Source organism: Cheilinus undulatus, linkage group 18 (assembly GCF_018320785.1).
Source record: "Cheilinus undulatus linkage group 18, ASM1832078v1, whole genome shotgun sequence".
Lineage (NCBI taxonomy): Eukaryota > Metazoa > Chordata > Actinopteri > Labriformes > Labridae > Cheilinus > Cheilinus undulatus.
The window spans coordinates 40967961-40989960 of NC_054882.1; the positions used below are offsets into that span (position 1 = coordinate 40967961).

General features: G+C 39.1%; 1 protein-coding gene across 1 annotated transcript in view; it reads left to right on the top strand.

Annotated features, from left to right (window-relative positions):
- The first annotated feature begins 369 nt into the window (after nucleotides 1–369).
- Nucleotides 370–22000, top strand: part of gabrr2a (gamma-aminobutyric acid type A receptor subunit rho2a) — a 77777-nt gene continuing 56146 nt past the window's right edge. The window contains exon 1 of the mRNA XM_041812796.1: nucleotides 370–465. Within this exon, the coding sequence (XP_041668730.1) occupies nucleotides 447–465 (19 nt within the window). The 5' untranslated portion in view covers nucleotides 370–446. The remainder of the gene's footprint in view (nucleotides 466–22000) is intronic.

The following is a 22000-nucleotide window of genomic DNA, read 5'->3' on the forward strand; positions in this document are numbered from 1 at the left end:
TTAAAATAAAATAGAGGTGTGCAATAATAAGTTAGGTAACTGGACTCTGGGTCCTTGGAGTTGCTTAGAGTATACTTTTGTCTTCATGGTGTAATAGTAGCCAGGAATACTGATGAACCAGTGACTGGACCTTCCAGACACAGGTGTCTTTATAGTACAATCACTTCAGACACATTCACTGCACTCAGAGGATCCCCATCTCACTGTGAGACTCCTAACTGTTAACTTAGTGTTAACAGTTTTTACTCTCAGTTTTTACATGTTCAGTGTCCTCCAGTTTTGCTGCATTAATTTTTCTCTCCAAACCCACTCTTCTGGCAGGCCCTCTCCTCACATATGTTCATGTGATCTCTTCTAGCTCGTTGGCGAAGAAGCCTCCAGATGTGACCAAATCTCGCAAATTGAAGACAGAGCATCTGCTCAAAGTCGACGATCATGACTTCACTATGAGGCCGGCGTTTGGAGGTACGTGTGGAGTGCTTCAGTGAGAGCTGTGCAAATATTTGAATGTTCCACCACACACACACACTATTATTTATGGTCACAAACTCAGTCAAGTCAGCCCAAAGTTTGACTCCAGAAGAGCTTCAATGGAATAAAATATGAAAAGCTCCAAAAGTAATGTGGAAGAATTGAGTTTGGTTCACTTTCAGGCTGATAAATCAGATGATGAGGTTTCTGAGTTTGATGGACTTTTTTAACCAGGATAAGGCTGCTCATTTCTACGTATCTCCGCACTCCATCCAGCTGTGCCCCGAGGCATTAGGTTTTCATGTTTCCGTTCATCTGCCCATGTGTGGGTCCATCTGTACATACCATTCTCCGAAAACCGGACGTATTTCAGCAATGCCTGGAGGGACATTTTTCACATCTGGTTTATTTTTTCTCTGTAAGGGGCATCTTCCTGAGTTTAATTACTGGATGATCTCCTCTCACGCACGTTCATTTAGATAAACTGGATAACAGGCAGTCCTATACTCTGCAGACAGAAACAAAGAGATGTTTCTGAGATTTCATCTCTCTTGAAATGAACATAGGACCTCTCTGGCTTATTTTAACCTATGTATGCTGGCATTTCTTGTATAACAAGGACTTTGAAGATGATTCAGAGTGTAGTTTGGGGTAGGGACACAATTTTAAGGCGTGAAGTTTCTTCTTCAGTATGAAAGTCTGTCTATATAACAGGCAGGGAGACAAAAATGTGTTTTAGCAATACTCTGATGCATTAACGACAGTATCAATTAATATCATGCTAATGTTCAATTTCCTTGTGTAAAGCCCAATGGTGCCATCTTGTGGTAGACAGGAGCATTATTTTCTTCTCTCCAGTATTTTTACATGAACTTCCTGTCTAAACCGGAAGTAGCAGGAATCGGCTGTTTTGTAGTCCGTGGCTTCACAGTTCAGCTAAAATTCTTTCCTTTCTGCATCTTAGAGCAATGTTTGTTAGTATGAACAATGTTTGTGTTGACCTTCTGCTTTGCTGTGTTTGTTTCTGTTAAATTTATTTGATGCCAATCATAGCAGCATGCAGCTAACAGAAAAGCTAATGCTAACAAGCTAAGATGCTAGTGCCACATAGCTAATGGGCTAATGCTGTGTGTGATTTATTCAGACAAGCCTTATTTTATGAATGTGTTAAATATTCATGGAGCTGTGTCTGTATTGTTTGTATTGGGGACTGTTTAGCTGGTTGTATAGCTAGCATTTCAAGCTAGCGAGGTCTTCATATGATCACTCTGGTCAGCTTCCTTCATGGCCTCCCCCCCAACTCTGTGAGACAGTGGAATCAGAATCGGCCAATCAGCAGAGATCAGCCAACATCACAGAGACTGACATCACAGCATCTGACCAATGAGCAGTGGCCCAGAGCATCTCTAACTTCTCGTTTCCTCCAGAATTAGCAAAATGCAGTTATGTCTCTTTTGGTCCTAAAGAAATGGCCCTAAAATCCTAACTAGCCATGGCAGGCTGATGAAACTCACATTATAAAGGTGAATAGTACTGCTAAATATCCTGATAGGTTTTGTTTGTGTAGGATTTTGCTGAAATTTTAGAGTGAAAAATGGAGGAACCATATTTGGACATGCCCCTTTTTGGGGAGTAACATAGCACTTAAATATATTAAAACATGCGGCCAACAAAAAGTAAGTCAGATGTTGCCACAGGTTTGTAAAAAAAAAAATTGTCATCCAAAGGTATATTTGAGTAATTTATAGACATTTTCATTTTTAATCATTAAAATAGGTGTGATTTTTGGTCAGTCATATAACCTTATAACAGTTTTATATAATTATGTGGTTTAAATTAGTTTTTTTTACTGTCAGTCTGATTTCCACTAAAATTGATTTAAACATTGATTATTTGTGATTTTTTAGGTTTTCTGGTGGAATTAAAAGAAAAAATGTGACATTTATGTGATTCTCGTTAGTTTTACAACAGTATAACCGCTTTAAATGACATACATCCTTTTTTACTCTATTCTGTTTTTGTCTTATCACTGCTAGAATTCACTTGAATATCTGTGATTGTTAAAAGCTTCTCATTGGAATTCTAAGACAAAACTGGTGATACCGTATTCTGACGTCAGTCTGTCTTGCCTCTAAAGAGGTCAGAATCTAAAATCTGCATGGAGAAACACTACCAAAAGGCCATGTTTGCCGCTGTTAAAGATTATGCCAAATGTTCAAAGTGTAAAAATAAAAACCTTCTTGAGTCTTAAGCTACTTTTGTTTAACTCATACAGAAATGTCAGCAAGCATCTCGACCGGTCCATTCCTACAAATGGCCTGGCTTGGTTCAGTACAGCTTGGCCATGGTTTAGCACACTAAGCTACTGTACACCTACTTTCTGTGCGCTGCTGGGCTTGTCTGTCTACTCTGGCAGCAAACACATGGCTGATTAAGGTTAGTGAATATTCATCAACACAGATGACATCAAACCAAGCCTATCACTGAGAGAGTTTAAAGGTACTGGAAACTATGCAGGGAAATATTTACTGGGTCACTCTTGAAAACATATTTTTAATCTTCATGAGGTTTTCCTAGCTGACCAAAGGCTGAATAAAATCAGTGGTATGGAAGGATTTTGAGTTAGTCATCGCTGCAGGTATTAAAGAGGCTGAAGCAAAGAGAACTGAACACAGATGCAGACCCTATGGAGAGTAAGGCCTACGCCGAGCAGAGTTGTGGTGGACTTTGATGAGTGGGTAATCTACCTGTGACCAATTCAGTGAACTGTATTTAACACAGAACTACGTCGTGCAGAACAGCAAGGACCACTTGGAGCTGATAGCGAGAGCTCCATCTCTCTTCCTCATCGCTGGTTGTTAATGCTCTGGGTGTCCTGGCTAATTAGCAGCAGCAACGTAGGATAAGCCATCGATGAGAGGAGGACTGAACCGAACTATCCGCTGTGAAGCTTTTGTCTTTTTTTTTTTGGACTACTCTCAATAAACCTGGATGGTTGGATTTCCTGCTTTAGTGGAGGTTACAGTTAAAATCATCATGAGGACTGATATTGGACAGCTGACAGTAAGACTCATTTATCAGAGTTTTAACGTGGTGTCTAGTTAATGGAGCACAGCTGAGTTAAGTGTTTGGACTATTCATTGTCAGTAGAGGATGGTATTTGGCTAAGTTATGGTAGCGGCTAATGCTAACAGGCTAATGGTGCTAATGTAGACCTAACTGTTGTTATTAATGTGTATAATGTATGTGTATATTGTGTAACAGACTGCATGTATGTAAGGAAAAGCTCATAACTTTAATTTTGTGTGTTTAAACCACTTAAACAAAGACAAATCAGAGAACGTCTTTGTGCAGTCATTTCTCAGCTCTGCTCTTGTGTTTGTGTCTACCAGGCTGTAATAACAGGCTAACAGTGACTCTGGTTTATCTGGGCTCGTTTTCTACTGTCTTGGTTTTGGGTCAGGTTTGGAGATGAAAATGTGTCCCCAGTCCTGTTTTAGCGCAGACCAGCGTTGTAGTCGAGTCACCAAAGTCCTGAGTCCCTAGTGTTGAAGTCCGAGTCGAGTATGAGTCACCAAAGAAAAATCAGAGTCAAGTCCTCTTTACCTGAGTCCGAGTCCGAGTTGAGTCCCCATTACCCGTGTTCGAGTCCTAGACAAGTCTGTGGTACCTAAAACCTGGAGCCAAATTAAATTAAATCATCAAATATCTTTAAGCCATTCCAGCTTTCCAGGTTGGCTACACTGATGTGTTTCGTTAATGTATGTATTTCTTCAACTTTTTATTCTAAAGGGCTAGAGGAGCTGTTACACTCTTCATCAATAATATTAGTTATATTAACAGGATTATTTGTGTATTTAGGGTGGAAAAATGACACAACATGTTTTTAACTGAACTCATGCTTAACATCTATCTTGTACTAAATAATATAATATAAAAATGACTGGATTTATTCAGATTTCTCACTGAAACCTAAAATTCCAATTTTCTCTGTGGAACATTTGAACACATCATACAAAGGTCTTAAAGGGATACTTCAACATTTTGGCAAATTTGTCCATTGCCATAATTCCTATAGTCTTTGTTACAGGTTCGTTACCTTTAGTTGTCGGTGCAAGCTATTTTTAGATCGCCGTCATGAGTTCGGACCTGCTGTGCCAACTCAATGTGAGCAGACGGTATTCCGGCTTTCCCTCATCAAACTCATCAAATACACAATCCAACAACTCCAAAACTCCCCTTCAATCCCTTCAATACTCTAAAGTCTGAGTTGTCATTAAACATATCATAATTTTATTGTATGCCACCTTGTTTAGCTAACTTATCAGCGTCATCTTGCCAATGTTAATGCAGATTTCAACGTTGGATTGATATTTTTAACTATTGGTCAACATTCATTGTCATTTTGGCCGTTCAAAAGATGCTAGGTTTTTCTTCTTTCACTTCATTGCATCAACTTTGGTCCTGTACTGCTCCAACCTCCTGATGGCCATCCTCCAGGCCTGCGCCCTGTCTCCAGGCTAACCCTGCCACAATGCATGGGCTCACCCCAGGCTTCTTGATCAGTCCAACAGGTCCTGGGCACCCAGTATACAGTGAGACAGATCAGGCCCAGGAAAGCTTGCTAGCTAACTAGCTGCCATTCCTGTATCAGGCAGCCAATCTGTCACATCCTGGCCCTACTGAGCACATCAGCATTAGACACATGGTCTTGCCAACGATACCCTAAGGTGCATTGAAGGTGGGGCACATCCTAGGGTATATATAATATCTAATAATATCACATATTAGAAATAAAGTATATTTTATTGTCTTATATGAAAAAGAGCTACAAACTGGAGGGCTTCTGGTGTCCCTTTTAATCGCTGGTGCTCATGGAAGGGACAGAAAACTTATAATCAAAAATATTGGCAAAAATAATCCAGGTTCAGGCGCTCAAGATGGTTTCAATAATGTAAATGGCCTTTATTTTTATAGCCCAATGAAATAAAGGCCTTTAATATATTTCAAACCATCTGGAGTGCCTGGACCTGGATCATTTTGTCTTTTTTTTTAGGTTGTAAATTTTCCCTCCCTTCTGTTATTATATGATATTTATTGAATTTTAAGGCTTATTTTGCTCATTTATGCTTCCTGTATGTATAAAAATAGAACATTATACCTATCACTACATGTACTCAAATGCATCAAACTCTTGCTTATTTAGATTCTAGGACTGTCAGCATTAATGTGTTAACCACTAAGGTTTGAAATTAAGTACGTACTACTGCAGACTAAAAGCTGAATCACACAGTTTCAGATTTTTGTGTTTTGCTGCTGTTAAATGCAGCAGAAACGCTCAGAAAATTCAGACCTATGTCTAGGAATTTTCATGGAAATTTTAGGGAATTAATCTGAACATTTTGAGAGAATTTGCTTTGAAATGATCAAGTATTTTCATGGAACTTTGGGGTATATGTTGATAGTTTTTGGTGAAATCTGCTTTAATTTTATTTTGTATTTTCATCAGAATCTGGAATAATTGTTTGTATTTTGGGGTAATTTGTTTGGAAATTTCAGGGGGTTCTCATGGAATTTAGGAAAATGTTTATGTAAATTATTGGGAATTTGATCATCATTATTGTGGAATTTTTTTGAAAATTTTCAAGAATTTCCATAGAAATTTTAGGGATTTATTACTGGAATGTTTAGGCTTTTTCTTAAAGTGTCACAGAATTTTTTATTTTTTTTATTTATTTATTTATTTTTTAGAGTTATTGAAGGAATTTAGGGTATTTTCATGAAATACATAAAAAATATATTTAATAATTTTCACTGAAAATCTATAAAGTTTTAGGGAATTTGCTTTGATACTTGCATGTAAATTTGGGGGGGATGTTTTTGTGTATCACTGAAAGTTTTGGGGGGTGATCTGCTCTAAAAACTTTTTCTTTGCCTTTGTTGTGGGAATTTGGAAAAATCTGTTTGCATATTTAGGTGAATTTGCTTTTGAATTAAAAAAATATTTGTGAACATTTATTTATTTCAAATTTTTTAAGGGAATTTTGTGTGAATTTGTTTGTTTGGAGAAATATTCCATCATTTTCCTGGAAGTGTGGGGAATATTTATGTAAATCATTTGACAAGAAATTTGGGGGAATTTGCTTAAACAATTTCAGGGTTTTACATGGATTTTTGAGAAAATTTGAACACATTTTCAAATACTTTTTATGTAAAACTTAGAAATATGTTTTGAAAAACTTTCACAGAAATTTCAGGTAATTTCTTTGAAGTTTTAAGGAATTTGTGTGGATTTTTTTAAAGGAAAAATTCTAAAAAAATACAGCACTTTTAGTGTAAATTCTTTTAATGCTTGGCTGTAAGAAGTATGTGTGGTCCATAATCAAAATAATAACAATATTTAAACAAACAGCACCTTCAGAAGATTTTTTGACATAATTTTTTTTAACTACTTAGTTTTTGAACTAATCAGGTCCTACTTATTCCAACAAAAAGCTCAAGTCTCGGGAAGATGTAGTGGTGACCTTTTACCATCCTAACGTCTAAGTGTAGCTTAAGGCTAATTTGAACAGAAATCCTTCAGGAATGATTGTGTGCACAAGATTTTAAGTCACAGTGGATTTTTGAGTTTGAATCCCAAATATCTGACCACTTCATCCTTGAGTTCAAAATGTGTGTGAAATGTCATGCAAAGAATTACCACAACACCAGATGAGCTTGACCTTTGACCTATGACCTCCAAAATTAAATCATTGAGTCAGAGTGGACGTTTGTGCAAAGTTTGAAGAAAATCCCTGAAAGCCTTGTTGAGATATTGTGTTAACAATGACCGGGGCGGACAGAGTCTGAAAACATAAAAGCTCTGGTTATTGTTGGCGTGGAGGAATAAAAAGGTGACCTGTTATTGTTGCTGCCATTGAAAACATTGAATATGTCATAGCTATCAAGCTAATGAGCCCTCGCTGTCCATAGGCCATTAATTGTTCCCTATAATGTCAGACTGGGGACGGGAAGTGAACAACAGCAGTCAGAAATTATTGATGATGGAGGAAAGTTAGTCCGTGGAAGCTCTAGGTGGGCCTGTACTCTGAACTTACTGTTAGAAAACACTCAGTTTGATATCCAATACTGGTCTTAAAAGCATGATTTAATCCTCCTGTTTTAGTGTCATTTGGAGCAGCTCTGCATCCACTTAGAATTATAAAGTATTTCACATGATTGTGAATGTTTTTACAGGTTCTTTTAAGTTGAACCTTAATGGCATCTTGCTTTTTCTCCTCTCACTCCTGTGTGCCTTCTGTGTTTGCCCTGCCCTGCAGTCTCATGTCCTTATATGGGCATAAAAGGGGGCATTTCTGTATGTTAATTAGGAGAAACATGCATGTGCTTCCAGCTTAAGAGCATTCATCAACTTAAGAACACAGCAGAGAACAGTCCTGCAGTTTAAAAGCATCATGAATCCTGTTTCTCTTAGAGGCTTTTTTAAGAACAAATGTAAGAAAAATCACAAGCAGACATTGGTGATTGAAGCCCATTGTGCCTTTAAAGTTTATTAGATGTAAAATGAGGCTTTGATGACACTTTTGATGGGGTTAATTCTCCATAAGGACCCAGGTAGGAGGATAAACCTCTTTATAATAACGAACATGGAGCTGTGGAGACTCTGCTGGGACTTGAAGCGGCTCCTGAGCTATTTTTATCTCCTCCCCAACCGTGACCCCCCGCTGCATGATCTCTGAAGTATCATCGCTCTCAGCGAGGAGAGGCAACCTTCAGAGGAAGAAGATTTAAAGATTAATTCCCTGCTCGTTTGTTTCCGAGCTGAGGTGTGGGTGTATCACAGTGCCCAAACGTCTCTCTTAAAGCTCTGCTGACTTCTGAGCACACGTAATGATTTTCTTTGACAGCTCTAAAGAGAAACAAGAGGCTCGCACTTCTGAGCTTATCAGCAAAGACGGAGCCTTGGGCTACTTTCTGCAGCATCGCCATCATTAAACATCACTGTCTTGATGTTAAAGCCTTGAACAGATGCACAGACATGCAGCGTGAACAGAAAAACAGAGCAACATCAGTGAGTTAGGGAACCATTTCAAACCTTGAGCATCTGTCATATGGAGGAATTCATCATAAAATCAGAGGAGATTAGAGACATTGTGTCCCTGAATAAAAAAAGCTTTATATATAAATACGTCAGTGTAATTGCAGTGAAGCTGCTGATGGAGGAGGATAAATGTGGATGATGTAGGCTGGAGAAGCTTTAAAATGATGGATACTGTTAATGTACACAACACCACAGAGCTCTACGTATCAGAGATCAGCGATTATGAGGATGAAGGTGGAGGATCATAGGTTCTAATGTAGCATCATGTCCATAAAGAGTTAAAAGAGCACTTAACCAAATTTACACATGGAGCTCAGCCTTTCTCTATCACCTATCCTGTGGTGTAAGAAGAGCTTCTGAATGTCAGAGAACGAGAAAAAAAGTCATTTTGTGCTGCAAATGTCAAACTTTGACAAAGAAAAATTAGTAAAAATGTGGAGTTACATTTCAAGTCAGGTGTTTAAAGCCACAACATGTGGAACATTTTGCACTGAAATGTCTGTATTAAACAAAAATGATCACTCCGATGTTCTATATCTATATTTTGAGTGTTTGCATTACCTCAAATGTTTCCAGCACTTTTCAAAGCCAGAGATCCTTCATTTTTATTTCAAAAATAGATTATCAATGAGGCTTTTTGCCTTTAGAATGACAGGACAGCTGAGGAGAATTCAGAGTTTAACCAGCTCCCAGAAACACTTCATTTTTATAGTTGTAACAGGTTAAAGCCCCTGGTAACTTAAATCCACAAAAACCTCCCAACTATGATTCTTCAATCATCAAATGTACCTACAGTTCAACATCTTCACATATTAGAATTAATTTCTATTCACATTAGTGCAAATAAATAAATATACCTCCTGGCCCTGTGTGAAAAAGTGATTGCCCACTAAACCTAGTAACTGGTTTTGCCAGCCTTGGCGGCAACAACTGCAAGCATCTATGATAACTGGAAATGAGTCTTTCACATCACTGTGGAGGAATTTTGCCCCACTCTTCTTTCAAGAGTTTTTTTAGTTTAGCCACATTAGATTTCCAGTCTGTTTTATGTCTAGACTTTGACTAAGCCACTCCAAAACCTTCATTTTGTATTTTTAAAGCCATTCAGATGTGGACTTGCTGGTGTTTGAGATCATTGTCCTACTGCATAAATCAAGTCAGTTTAAGATTGTGAACTGATAGTCGGACATTCTGCTTCAGGATTTACTGGTAGAGACCAGAATTCATGGTTTCATCAGTTACAGGAAGTGGTCCAGATCCTGAAGCAGCAAAGCAGCCCTGCCAAACATGAGACAAGCCTTTGTGTTCTTTTAGGTTGGCGGTTTTGCTCTGCATGGATGCCATTGTTGCCCAGTCTCTTTCTTATTGTTGAATCATGAACTCTGACCTTGACTGAGTCAGTGAGGCCTGCAGGTCCTTAGATGCTGTTCTGATTGTTTTTGTGACCTCCTAGATGAGTCGTTGTTACCCTTGTTGAAGTTATTGTAGTTGGCTGGTCACTCCTGTGAAGGTTCACCACTGTTCTAAGATTTCTATATTTGTGGATAATGGCTCTCATTGTGGTTGGCTGGAGTCCCAAAGGCTTAGATGTCAATGACTTTGTTTTTTTTCTCGATGGCAGTATGATGTGTTGCTTTCTGAGACCTTTAAGCGTACACCCCTTTGTCAGACAGATTCTATTTAAATGATTTCTAGAATCGACAGGTCTGACAGTAATCAGACCTGGGTGTAGCTTGTAAAATTTAACCAAAAAAAAATCTGGATAATCACAGTTAACTCATGAAATATGAAAAACATCTTAGGTCATATATTTTGTCTGTTGCTATGTACAGCCCACACTTTAATACTCTTTTTATAATAATCTAGGTGAATCTTTCTATTCCTGACAGGTAAACATCTGTTGCTTTTAGAGTCTTAGACCTGATGTCTGTAGCTTCATGTGAAGCTTAAATAAGCCCTGGTCTGACGGCACTGCTGCTGAGTAATAACTTTACAACCATTCTCGGTCGTTCACGTGTCAGATGTGTGTTAGAGCGCGCTGAGGTGGGGGGGTTAATGTGTGGGGTGTATTATTGCTCTTAATCCAGGGTAAGATAACACATTAAGCTGGTTGTTAATCCACGCTGAAGGCAAAGAGAGAGAAAGCCCATCAGCCGGATCACTGGATGTATGTGCTCGGCTGCACATTCCCATGTTAGGATCGGTTAACTGTACGCCGCGCTCAGCTCTCTGTGCTGTTGGGAAAATGTGGGGGCTTAGCGGTGCCGCGGATTTACTGGAGGTCATAAAGTCAGAGGTAGGGTTGTTTCATGCAGCCTATTACATTATCATAACCTCTGCCCTGGCCTTAAAGGCACACAGCTTTATTTAACACAAGCAGACACATCTGAGGTCAGAGAATCAGACACAGGGTTTTAAAATAACAAATGTTCTTTCATTTAGCCTAAAAGCTTCAGTCAACATAATTTATTAAACCAAGAAGCACTGGGGGACAAAAAAGATGAAGGATTGATTCTTTTTACAGCTGAAAGCTCAGGGGTCCATTTTTAGGGTTTGCCTGAGCGTCATTGGGCAGGCGCCATCCTCATCAGAGCAAATCACCGCCTCTCCACTGCGGATACACGCCATTACCCAGCGAAAAGACTGAACTATCCCTTTGAGACGGCACCACAATTATGAGTCTGGTAAAAAAACATCATAAACTTTTTTTGTTTTCAGTTCAGGCCTAGAATCCTAGTAAAACACAATTTAAACTGTGATGCAGCCACCCACTAGTAGTCACTCTAGTTCTTAATGATTTAATAAACAGCTAGCTGTTAGCATGGACAGCATCAGAAGGGAATGGCGGGACTGAGCACTATTTTGATCTAGAAATCCCCAGATCATGTTGCATTGTGAACTTGTTTCACAGAATTTAAGCCGAACACAAACAGGAATGCACAGATCGTCTGGGAAACAAGAAGAAGTGGTTTAAATTATGTCGCTGGTTCTGCAGTTATGATAATTCATCACTTTTTGGCAGTTAGAAATTTGTCTCTGATAGTCAAAAACAGAGTTTTTCTCATCAGGGCACAAGAGTTTACCTGACTGTAGACTATAGATCAGTGTTTCTCAACCCTGCTCAACCAAAGAGCCAAATTGTTGAAAAAAGCCTGTGCAAGAGCCACAATCCAAATGGTGAAAAGTGGCAAAAATGGGTGCAAAGTAAAAAAAAATGAGTTACAGGTGGTGAAAAGCAGCAAAAAAAAGTGAAAAGGGACTAAAATGGGCAAAAAAGCTGTAAAAAGTTGGGAAAATGGGGACAAAGTGGAATTTAATGGCAAAATGCAGCTTAAATGGGTGAAAAATTGCAAAGACACAGGATAAAAGTAGCTAAAACTGATGAAAAAGTGCAGAAAAGGGATAAAAAGTGGAGACAATGGTTGAAAAGTTGCTACAAGAAGTGGAAGGGATGGGCTAAAAGCAACAGAAATTGATTAAAAGTGGAAAAAAAATGTAAAAAAGGGACAAAAATTGCAAATAAGGGCAATGGAAAAGTACAGAGAAAATTAATGGCTGACAATTAAGTCTGACCATTAAAAAGTTTGGGAAACAAACATTCCCTCTGTCACATTCATGACGGGCCAATCAGAGTGTCACAATAAAATGAGCTTGTTGAGACATGCGGGACTAACTTGAGCTCTAAAGGCTTCCGTAGAGTTTGAACGGTGGAATAGAATTAATGCTGAAGCCAGTCAGGAGACATGCAGAAAAACATCGTCTCTGCCAAGACAAGCTAAGGTTTGGCTCTTTGCTCTCATTTTAACATAAAATGTGGTTCAGTTCTGATTAAACTGCTGCTATGCTACAGCTACATCCAAGCTAGCAGCTACTGGAGCACCCATTCTATACACCAGGGCCATTCAATTACAATTTCAACTGGGCAAAATTTCAAAATTTAAGAAATGTAGTCTGGCCAGACATGTTCGGCACCAAGTATGCAGCTGGTAATGTCAAATTTTGAACCAATACAGATTAATTTGATGAAAAATATGCACTTTTTTATTCAAAATCTTCCTTTTAAATTTGGCACCGTGACAAAAGCACATCAAAAAGTTCATAAAAACAGAACTGTATTTGAACATAAGCTGAGGTATTAGAAATGTTTCTTCACTTGAATAAAAATAAAATAAAAAGAATGAAATAAAAAAAGAAATTCTGTAAATAATAATTTTGGTCACATCTTATCCAGGCATATCTTAAAGTAGACAAAAACTAAATTTGCACAGTTGTAGCTACACTTATAAAGGACATGTTTTATACTTGGTTTCTTGGGGCTACTTCTGTCAGCATCCTTAGCCACACTTCAAAACAACGCAGTGCGGTGTAGGTAGACTGCTAGGCTACAGGGAGCGTTGCATTAATGGTCTGAAATACTGTGGGAATTAATGAAAACTTGCTAAATAGGTTGTCCTCTGCATCTCTAGCATGACCACGGGCTGGGCCACTTGGGGGTTGGTTCTGGGCCGCATGTGGCCCCCGGGCCGCTGATTGAATGGGTGTACAATATAGAGTGGCTCTGTGCTCTTGTTATAATAAAGAAATGTCCGGTTATGGCAAAACTGTGGCTGTGGCTAAATACAAGCTAATCGCTCCACTAGCAGCCATTTTATATCAGCTAATGCTACTAAACTATTACAAACTTGTGCCTAAGCAGGTCAGCAGAAGACAAAACACATCTTTTCTGTCATGGAAAGCTTTCAGTGCTGCTTATTGCTCTGTATTTCATACAGAAGCGTGGTCTAGGTTAGATAAAACTGCTGCTTTAGCTACATCTGAGCTAAGGCCTTCATTACAACTAAGCCCCGCCCACAGCTTCCACACTGTTCTCCTCAAATGCGGCTGATCGGTCAGGCACAATGATTTCAGACTGGATGTGCCTAATGGCAGACATGGAGTCTGACAAACCCATCTGCTTTGCAGGGATACATTCTGTAACCACCAATATACACAAAATAATAATAAAAAAAAACATATACAGTGCTTAACAAGTTTATTAGACCACCCTAACCAAAGTAAGGTTTCTGCCACAGCTGCCCTAAATTAACAGCATTGGTAATTACCAAAATCATTTTTTATGTTTCTGCAATGGTTAATACACCAATATGTAGAAGCTCTTTAACCCAAATGATATTTTTAATGCTAAAATATAATTATTATTGTTATCCAAGAATTTTCAAATTTACTGATTTACAAAAAAACTGAAAAAAAAGCATATTAATATTTCTTGATTAATATGTCAAATTACATTAACTTACTTGCATTCCTAAAGAGAAAAATGAGTTTTAGTGGTTGAATGTTATGCTTGATTCATTTCTGACTTCTCAGAGAAGCCCAGTGAGCTGGCTCAGATTTGGGTGAATTCAATTTGAAAGTTTTTGAATTTGAATTTATTTATTTGATCAGGGACAATGCACAAAAAAAAAAAACATTAATCACATACAATGATAATATGTTATGTGCCAGGTTTTAGCAAAAATGCTAGTTTCCACCTGCAGTCCCTAGACAGGTTGATGTCACATTTACACAAATAAAAAAGCATTTATACTGATTGAACAATTCAGTTTCATAAAACAATCAGTCTTACAATGTTATTTAAAAAGGAGCCACACTGTCTCTCAGACACACCTACACATTACCACATGCACGCAGCCACGCACACATCCTCACACACACACCTACACACACACCCTCACACACACATGCACACAGCTCATCAGTGTGTACAGGTTTGTAGTGAAAGTAACCACTTCTTGGTCAGGCGTATAAACATGTTATAATTTGTGCATGTAATAATATCATTTGGAAGAGTGTTCCAAAGGCTCACTGCTCTGTAAGAGAATGATGATTGTCCAAATGAGGTTTTGCACCTTGGAACATGGCACTCTCCTCTGACTGTTGCCCGCGTGCTACGAGACACTCTGTCAGACGCGAGTGCAACAAAATCTTTTAATGGGGGGGGGGGCAACTACATTATGAATTATTTTAAATACAAAAGAAATTTGATTAAATTTGATCAAATTTTCAAAAGTCAAGATTTTATATTTGGTAAGTATATTACAATGATGATGTTAACGGGGCTTTTTATCATGAATTTTAAGTGCACTTTTATACCAACATTCCAGTGGTTTTAATGATGTTTTACACACCTGAGACCAACTTGACATGCAGTATAAAAGATGAGGAACAATCATTGTGTTTAAATAGGTATTTGATGCCTCAGTAGACAAGGAATCTCTAATGTGTTTGTAATTCCTAAGATTAATTTTTAATGTATTACCAATTTTTTTTTAATGGGGCTTTTAAAACGAAGATTTGAGTCCAGTAATAGACCTAAATATTTAGTCTCATTTACATTTTTAATTTTTTGTCCATTTACTACAATTTCTGGAATTTGTTGGGGTTTACATTTATTTGAGAAAAACATTGAGACAGTTTTATTAATATTTAGGGTGAGGCAGGACCTCTGCAGCCACTTTGCAACTTTATGCCTTTCTTTTGTCAGTTTGTCAGTAACCTCTAATTTTTCCCACAGGTAAAGATCACTGTGTCGTTGGCATAGATGATTACATCGACTTCAGTGCATACACTAGGGAGGTCATTTATATAGATGCTAAAAAGCAGGGATCCAAGAATGGACCCCTGAGGCACTCCCATAGAGATGGCTTTAAATGGGGATAGTGTGTTGTTCACCCAGACACTCTGATGTCAGTTACTCAGATAAGTTCTTATCCAGTTATGGGTGTGCTTGAAAAGGCTATAGTCATTTAACTTGTTGTACAATATCTGGTGACTGACGGTGTAAATGGCTTTACGTAGAACAAGGAAGACCGCCCCCACTACTCTTCCCCAATCTACATAAGTCCTAATCTTTTCTAAAAAATAGCAGCAGGCAGCGTCTGTCGAGTGTTTTTTTCGAAACCCAAATTGCATTGGGTGAAGAAGAGCTTTTGATTCGAAATAAGCAGTAAGTTGTTCTGCCACGACCTTTTCAAGCACTTTTGAGGCTGCTGGAAGGATACTGATGGGACGATAACTGTCAACATCTTGTTTGTCCCCAGATTTAAATATGGGGGTGACAATGGCAGGTTTTAGAGCAGTTGGAAAAACACCTTCACTCATAGATTTATTAATCATTGTGGTTATTGGAGAGGACATCCTTATATCTTTTTAGAGATGCATTATCAAATCCACGTGTCTTTTGCTTTACTGCTGTTCAGGGTTGTAATTATTTTTTCAACTTTACTTTCATTTGTAGGCAGTAGAGAAAAATCAGATTGATCACTCACTGTCAAAATGTGATGAACAGTCTGAAAATTCTGGGCCAGTTTCTGTACAGAGTTTAAAAAATAGTCATTAAAATTTGTTGCAATTGCCAGGGAATCATCAATTATACTTCCATTTATTTTAAGGTAAATATCTTCACATTTGACCTTTTCTTTTCCAAGTAATTTGTCAGTGGTTTTCCATGTTATTTTGGTATTGCCTTGGGCATTTTTTATAATTTCAAGAAAAATCCCTCATCCCTGTTCAAAATGATAAAACGTGGAGAGCTCACTGAAAATGAAAGAGTCCGCATTAAAGCACTTCATGATCCCTTTGTGACAAATATGACAGGTGGTCTAATAAATTTGTTAAGCACTGTGTCAATTAAGAGGACTTCGTTAAAAACACCAGGTTGCATAGATGTGCAGACCCCTAGGCCAGACCTTCATTAAAGCAACTTCTGATTTCATGATAGTGTTCAGTCTGAAGGCAGGGAAGCATCCCAACACAGCTAATCGTGTCCTCTCCTCCTTTTCAACTTTATTAAATCTATCAGATTTAGAAGGCATTTCCTGTACCCTCTTTGGGTCAACCCAGAGATTTTCAGCAGGATTGAAGTCTGGACTCTGGCTTATCCAGTGCAAAACTTGCATTTTCTTCTGGTGGAGCCATTCTTCTGTAAGTTGGGTGATATGGCCTAAAATTCTTTCTGCTAACTCGCCTCACTGCTCTGTTTACTTCCTTCATCCTCCCATGCTTCTCTCTCCTCCGCTGATCCAAAAGCTCCCATACGTTGAGGAGAGTTTTCAGGATGGGTGAGGGAAAGGGTGCTCCTCTGTAAGAGAGATGCATTCAGGGACAATGGGAAAAGTGAAACTCCAGTGAGAAATGCTTGCTGGCAGCTCAAAACTTCCACATAATTCATACTCGATGTTCAGGATTTAGTCATTTTTATACGTGGAGCGTGACATCAAGTATACTCGATAAATCACCCAGCCCTACTTTGGGTCATTGTCATACTGAAAGGTGAAATTCATGCTCAGCTTAGTAGCAGAAACCTGAATGTTTGGTGCCAAAACTGGTGGGTTCTTTAAATTGTTCTAATTGTGACGCAGGTGGCTGACTGGTTTAAGGTGCGCCCCCTGTACCTGGAAGGCCTGGGTTCAACTCTGGCCTATGGCCCTTTTCCACATGTCTCTGCATGCTCTCTCGTCCCTATTTCTGACTCTATCCACTATCCTCCTCTATTAATAAAGGCACAAAAAGCCCAAAAATAAACCTTAAATTGAAAAAAAAAAAGTTCATAATTCACTCCACCTTTACTAAACCCACAGTTCAGCTGAATAGAAAAACACGTTTTACTCATATTTTATTGGTAGAATAAACATGTATGATCATTATAACTGGTTTGTAGGAGGAAAATGGCAATCATCAATTCAAGCATCTATTACAGTCAGTGAGCCTGAATGGGTTATAAAAAACTTATATTTAAATTTATGTGAATTTAGGCCTAGAAGCCTTTAAGGTCTACCTTCAAAAGTAAGATGAGTAAAATATCAAGTATGCATGCTAAGTTCATTTCTCTCTTTAGAAGTCGAGGGGTGAGATCTCTGGGTCGACTGGATCTGCTGACTCTGACGTTTTAATAGTGAATAATAATAAAGTGAAACTACACGAGCAGCGTTATATCTCTGAAATAGATCTGAGGATGATTATTAAACACGCTGTCAGCGAGCCACAGTACAGGCTGACATCTCATCACTCTGGTACAAGGAGCCAATCACAGAGTGGCATGAGGACGATGGCTCTATAAATGAAAAATGCTTCCTTTGGAAATCAGATTGTCTAGAAGAAGCTGAATGACAGGATGAAAACACAAGACTGCAGATCTGCAGGAGGAGGAGGCAGATTAGATACTGCAGCAGTGTGGTGCTGCATATTCAGAGTGTGTAATTCACCAGCAGATTTTCTTATATATTTACTCAAGGAGAAAAATCATACATGCAAATACAGAGCATTTAAAAGTATTCAGACCCCCTTCACTTTACAGTTTTGCTGTGTTGCAGCCTGATTGCCAATTATTTTTCTCACATTAATGTACATTCAGTAACTACTGTAGATTTATGCAGATTTGGGGGGTTTTTGCCATTTTTTTGCAAATCCTCTCAAGCCCAGTCAGGTTGGATGGAAACCGTCAGTGGACCGCCTATTTCAGGTCTCTCCAGAGATGTTGAATAGGGTTCAAGTCAGGGCTGTGGTAAGGCTAGTCTAGAACATTCACAGAGTCGTCCCCCCTGTGTAGTCCTGACTGTGGTCTTAGGGTCATTGTCATGGAAGGCAAATGTTTGACCCAGTCTGAGGTCCTGAGTGTGGAACAGGTTTTCATTGAGGAAGTCTCTGTACTTCGCTCCATTCAGCTTTCCTTCAATCTGACCAGTGGGGGTGATCTGCTGCTGCACCCCCACAGCATGATGCTGCCACCACCATGCTTCACTGATGAATGGTGCTTGGTTTTCTCCAGATGTAACAGTCAGAATGGAGGCCAAACAGTTCAATCTTGGTTTCATCAGACCAGAAAATTTTTCACAGTCTGAGAGAAGAGCCTTTATTTTTGCAAACTTCAAGTAGACACTTAATGTTTTGCACTGACGAGAGGCTTCTGCCTCACCACTCTGCCGTAAAGCCCTGATGAGTGGAGGGCTGCAGTGATGGTTGTCCCTCAGGAACTTTGTTCCATCTCCACTCCCAATCTCTGAAGCTCAGTCAGAGTGACCATCAGGTGCTTGGTCTCCTCTCTTACTAAGGCCCTTCTCCCCGATTCTTGAGTATTGCGACCGGCTCTTGAAAAGTACTGCAGTTCCTTTAACCTCATGGCTTTTATAAAGAGGTGTGTGTCTTTCCAAATCATGTCCAGTCTATTCACTTATCCACAGGTGGACTCTAGTAAAGGTGTAGAAACATCTCAGCAACAATCAGAGGGACCTGAGCTAAATTTCAAGTGTTATTGCAAAGGGTCTGAATACTATGTCTATGTGGTATTTCAGTTTTTGTTTTTCAATTGCAAAAACTTTCTGAAATTCTGTTTCCACCTTGTCATGATGGGGTTCTGAGTGTAGCACATAACTGCTCACTGTGCTCTTAAAATCGGTTATTATCACATCAGCTAGTGTGTGTGATGGAAGGACTGGCAGGCTTTTTGTGGAAATCATTTTCAGCAAATGCAGCTTTGAGGAATTCTGACTCTTAAAGAAGTAAAAACTGCCACAGAGCTGTAAAGTTTTCTTTTTTTAAATTTTGAACTGGAAGTCTCAGTGCGTTGAGTCTTCTAAAGTGACTCCCCGCTGCACCGAGGGAGTTCTTCTCCATCGCCGGGCCTCAGATCTTTGATGAAAAGGTTAACGTAGCATTGATGCATCCCTCTGAAGAGCGGAGACAGCAAAAACATTTTTTTTATTCTGTTTAGAGGCTCTTGAAAACTCATGGTACAAATGAAGGGGCTGAACGCCATCCCCCGCACACTCCAAAACAATGTGGGACGGCAAACATCAGTGCTGCTTGATGTCAGACGTGAGCAGATTCAATAAGCATCAAAGGAGACGGTTTAAATGCATTGATTTAGAACCATCACAGCAGCCTTTACTCATCAAACGCTCTCCCTCTGATGTTTCTGCACAGCTGAGTGGTCAGTGCAAATGCAGAGGTCTGACTTATTTCATGTGTTGATACCCTCTGTCTCCCTGTCAGCCATCACTCTTCTTTCCGCTTTTTTTAGCTGAAGCTTAGTTGGATGATGGGTCAGTAGCACCCAAATACCATCTGGTGATGTCGGCTTAATGTTTAGGTGACTGTGTATGTGTAATTCAGCTGGTCTGCAGAGCTAGCATTAGCCTAGCCGCGGGGCAGGCCTGCCTCCAGTGGTGATGAGCAGATTAAGCTGGCAGCGGTTCCTCCTGTTTACAGCTTAGATTAGCACAGGCATCAATCTGTTACGCCATCAGACAGCTGTTACCCTGAAAATGACACTTTGTCCCCACCGGAAAACACGCTCAGGAAGGAGACGAGTCCAAAACTGGCTGTAAAAGTGCAGCAGTGGGGCTTTTTTAAAGGACAATTCTGCTATTATAAACATCACTTCCTATTTTTGTCCAGTGTGATTAGTTTTCATGGGGTTGAATGTTTATCCAGACAAATTATGATTGTATTTTATATTTTTTTTTAGTGTATTAACACCTTCAAAATCCACCAACATATCTGTAGGTGTTTATTTTAACTTTTCAGGTATTTACAGAATGCTTGTTCAGAACTATACCACGCCATACACCTGAAGGCTCTGATTCTCGCGATTCTGGCCCTGTAAACCCCTCCAGGATAAAACAGCAGCCACAATTAATTCCTTTTTAATAAACAAACAAACAGGAATCAAAGTGACACAACTGGCTGTTAGAAGCTCTCCCGTACTCTACTGATCAAAATATCACGCTTTCAGTGCATGAACCACGCCATCAAGCTACCTGAATACTCATGGCTAGGGATGGGATTGAAATTTTCAGGTATTTTTCTAATACCCGAAAATCAGTAACATTTTAGTTTAGTCTCACAGGCTCTGTGATGTAACGTCATTCTATATGGAAGCCCGTTTCAGTTTAAAAAAAAAAAAAGGAAAAGTAAAACAAAAAAAACCCCAAAACTGATAAGTCATAATTATGAGATACCATCTCATAATTATGACTTACTATCTCATAATTATGACGTAACAGGGTTTTGTTTTGTTTTGTTTTTTTTTAACTGGCGGAAGGGGGCTTTCATAATTTTAAGAGGCAACTTGTGAACATCAGTTCTTTCAAGGGGAACATAAACTAAAAGCACATTAGTATTGTCCATCAACAGAGTGTTGTACCTTCATCTGTTGGCTTGAGGAAAAAAAGCCTCCACCTGCAAGTTGCATGCAATCAAATTGCCTGCACTGGGAGTAATGGACACTCATTTCACTCTCTTCAGCTGATTCAAGACAGTTTTCTTCTTCATGTGCTCAGATAAATAGTGAAAAGTGCTCCCAAACTTTGTAGCAAGTCTTGTTTGTTAAAAGTAGTAATCCAGTGTAGAAATCTGTGGTGGCATCGGCAGAAATGGAGTTAATTCGCGATCTGTAGGACGGAGAATATGATGCGTTCAGGTAACCTCAGTAAATTAAACAATACTCTATATGTTATTATATTAGGGCTATCAAAGTTAACTCGTTAATATCGCATTAACTCGAATTACTTTTAACGCCACTAATTTTTTTGTTGCATGATTAATGCATGTGCGTTCTGTGTGACCTTCGACCCATCCCGTAGTTTGAAAGATCAGGAAGCGACGCCATTGTGATGCAGTGCAAGCAAGAAGAAATGGATAAAGGACAGAGGATTTTGAATGGTAGCTTTAGCTTTCAGATCATGTCAGATAAAACTGAAGTTATCTGCTCCTACTGTCGACATGAATTGAGTTACCAGGAGTTCCTAGAGTCTTAAATAGTTCTACAAGCACACCGCCATTGTAGAAAGCCGCCCCCTTAGCCATGCTGGATTGTTGACAGCAGAGACGTTCAGACAACTCTGCAAGCAGGGATGGACTCGCTATATCTGGCATACAGGGAATTACATACATATGGTGGACTGATGCATTTTTGGCCAGCATGATTTATTCATTTATTTACATCTGCTATGAACCTGCACTACAGCTGCGCTGACCCTTTATGACCATTGACTGGAGTCACGTCTCCGTTTACCCCCTCTCCCATCTCCACGCAGCTCCTGCTTGAAAGTGAAGTATTCGGAGAAAACAGAACTTACTAAAACGATTGATTGGAACTGTAAATAAACGCCAAAAAAAAAACAAAAAAAAAACAGACAGTCATGGTGTCAGTACTATTTTTTAATAAAAAGATGATAATTAATGGCAGACATTTCTTAAGTAAGTACTTGCTTTTTCTCTCGAGTAGGACAGATGTGTCCGCCTTACTCACCTCTGACCACATCAGAACAGTGAAACACCATTAGATGTGTCTGTGCCTTACTGCTGAGCTCTCACTGGAGACTTGACCTCTCCCAGTAATCTGTAATGTGATTCTCTAACTGTATTTAG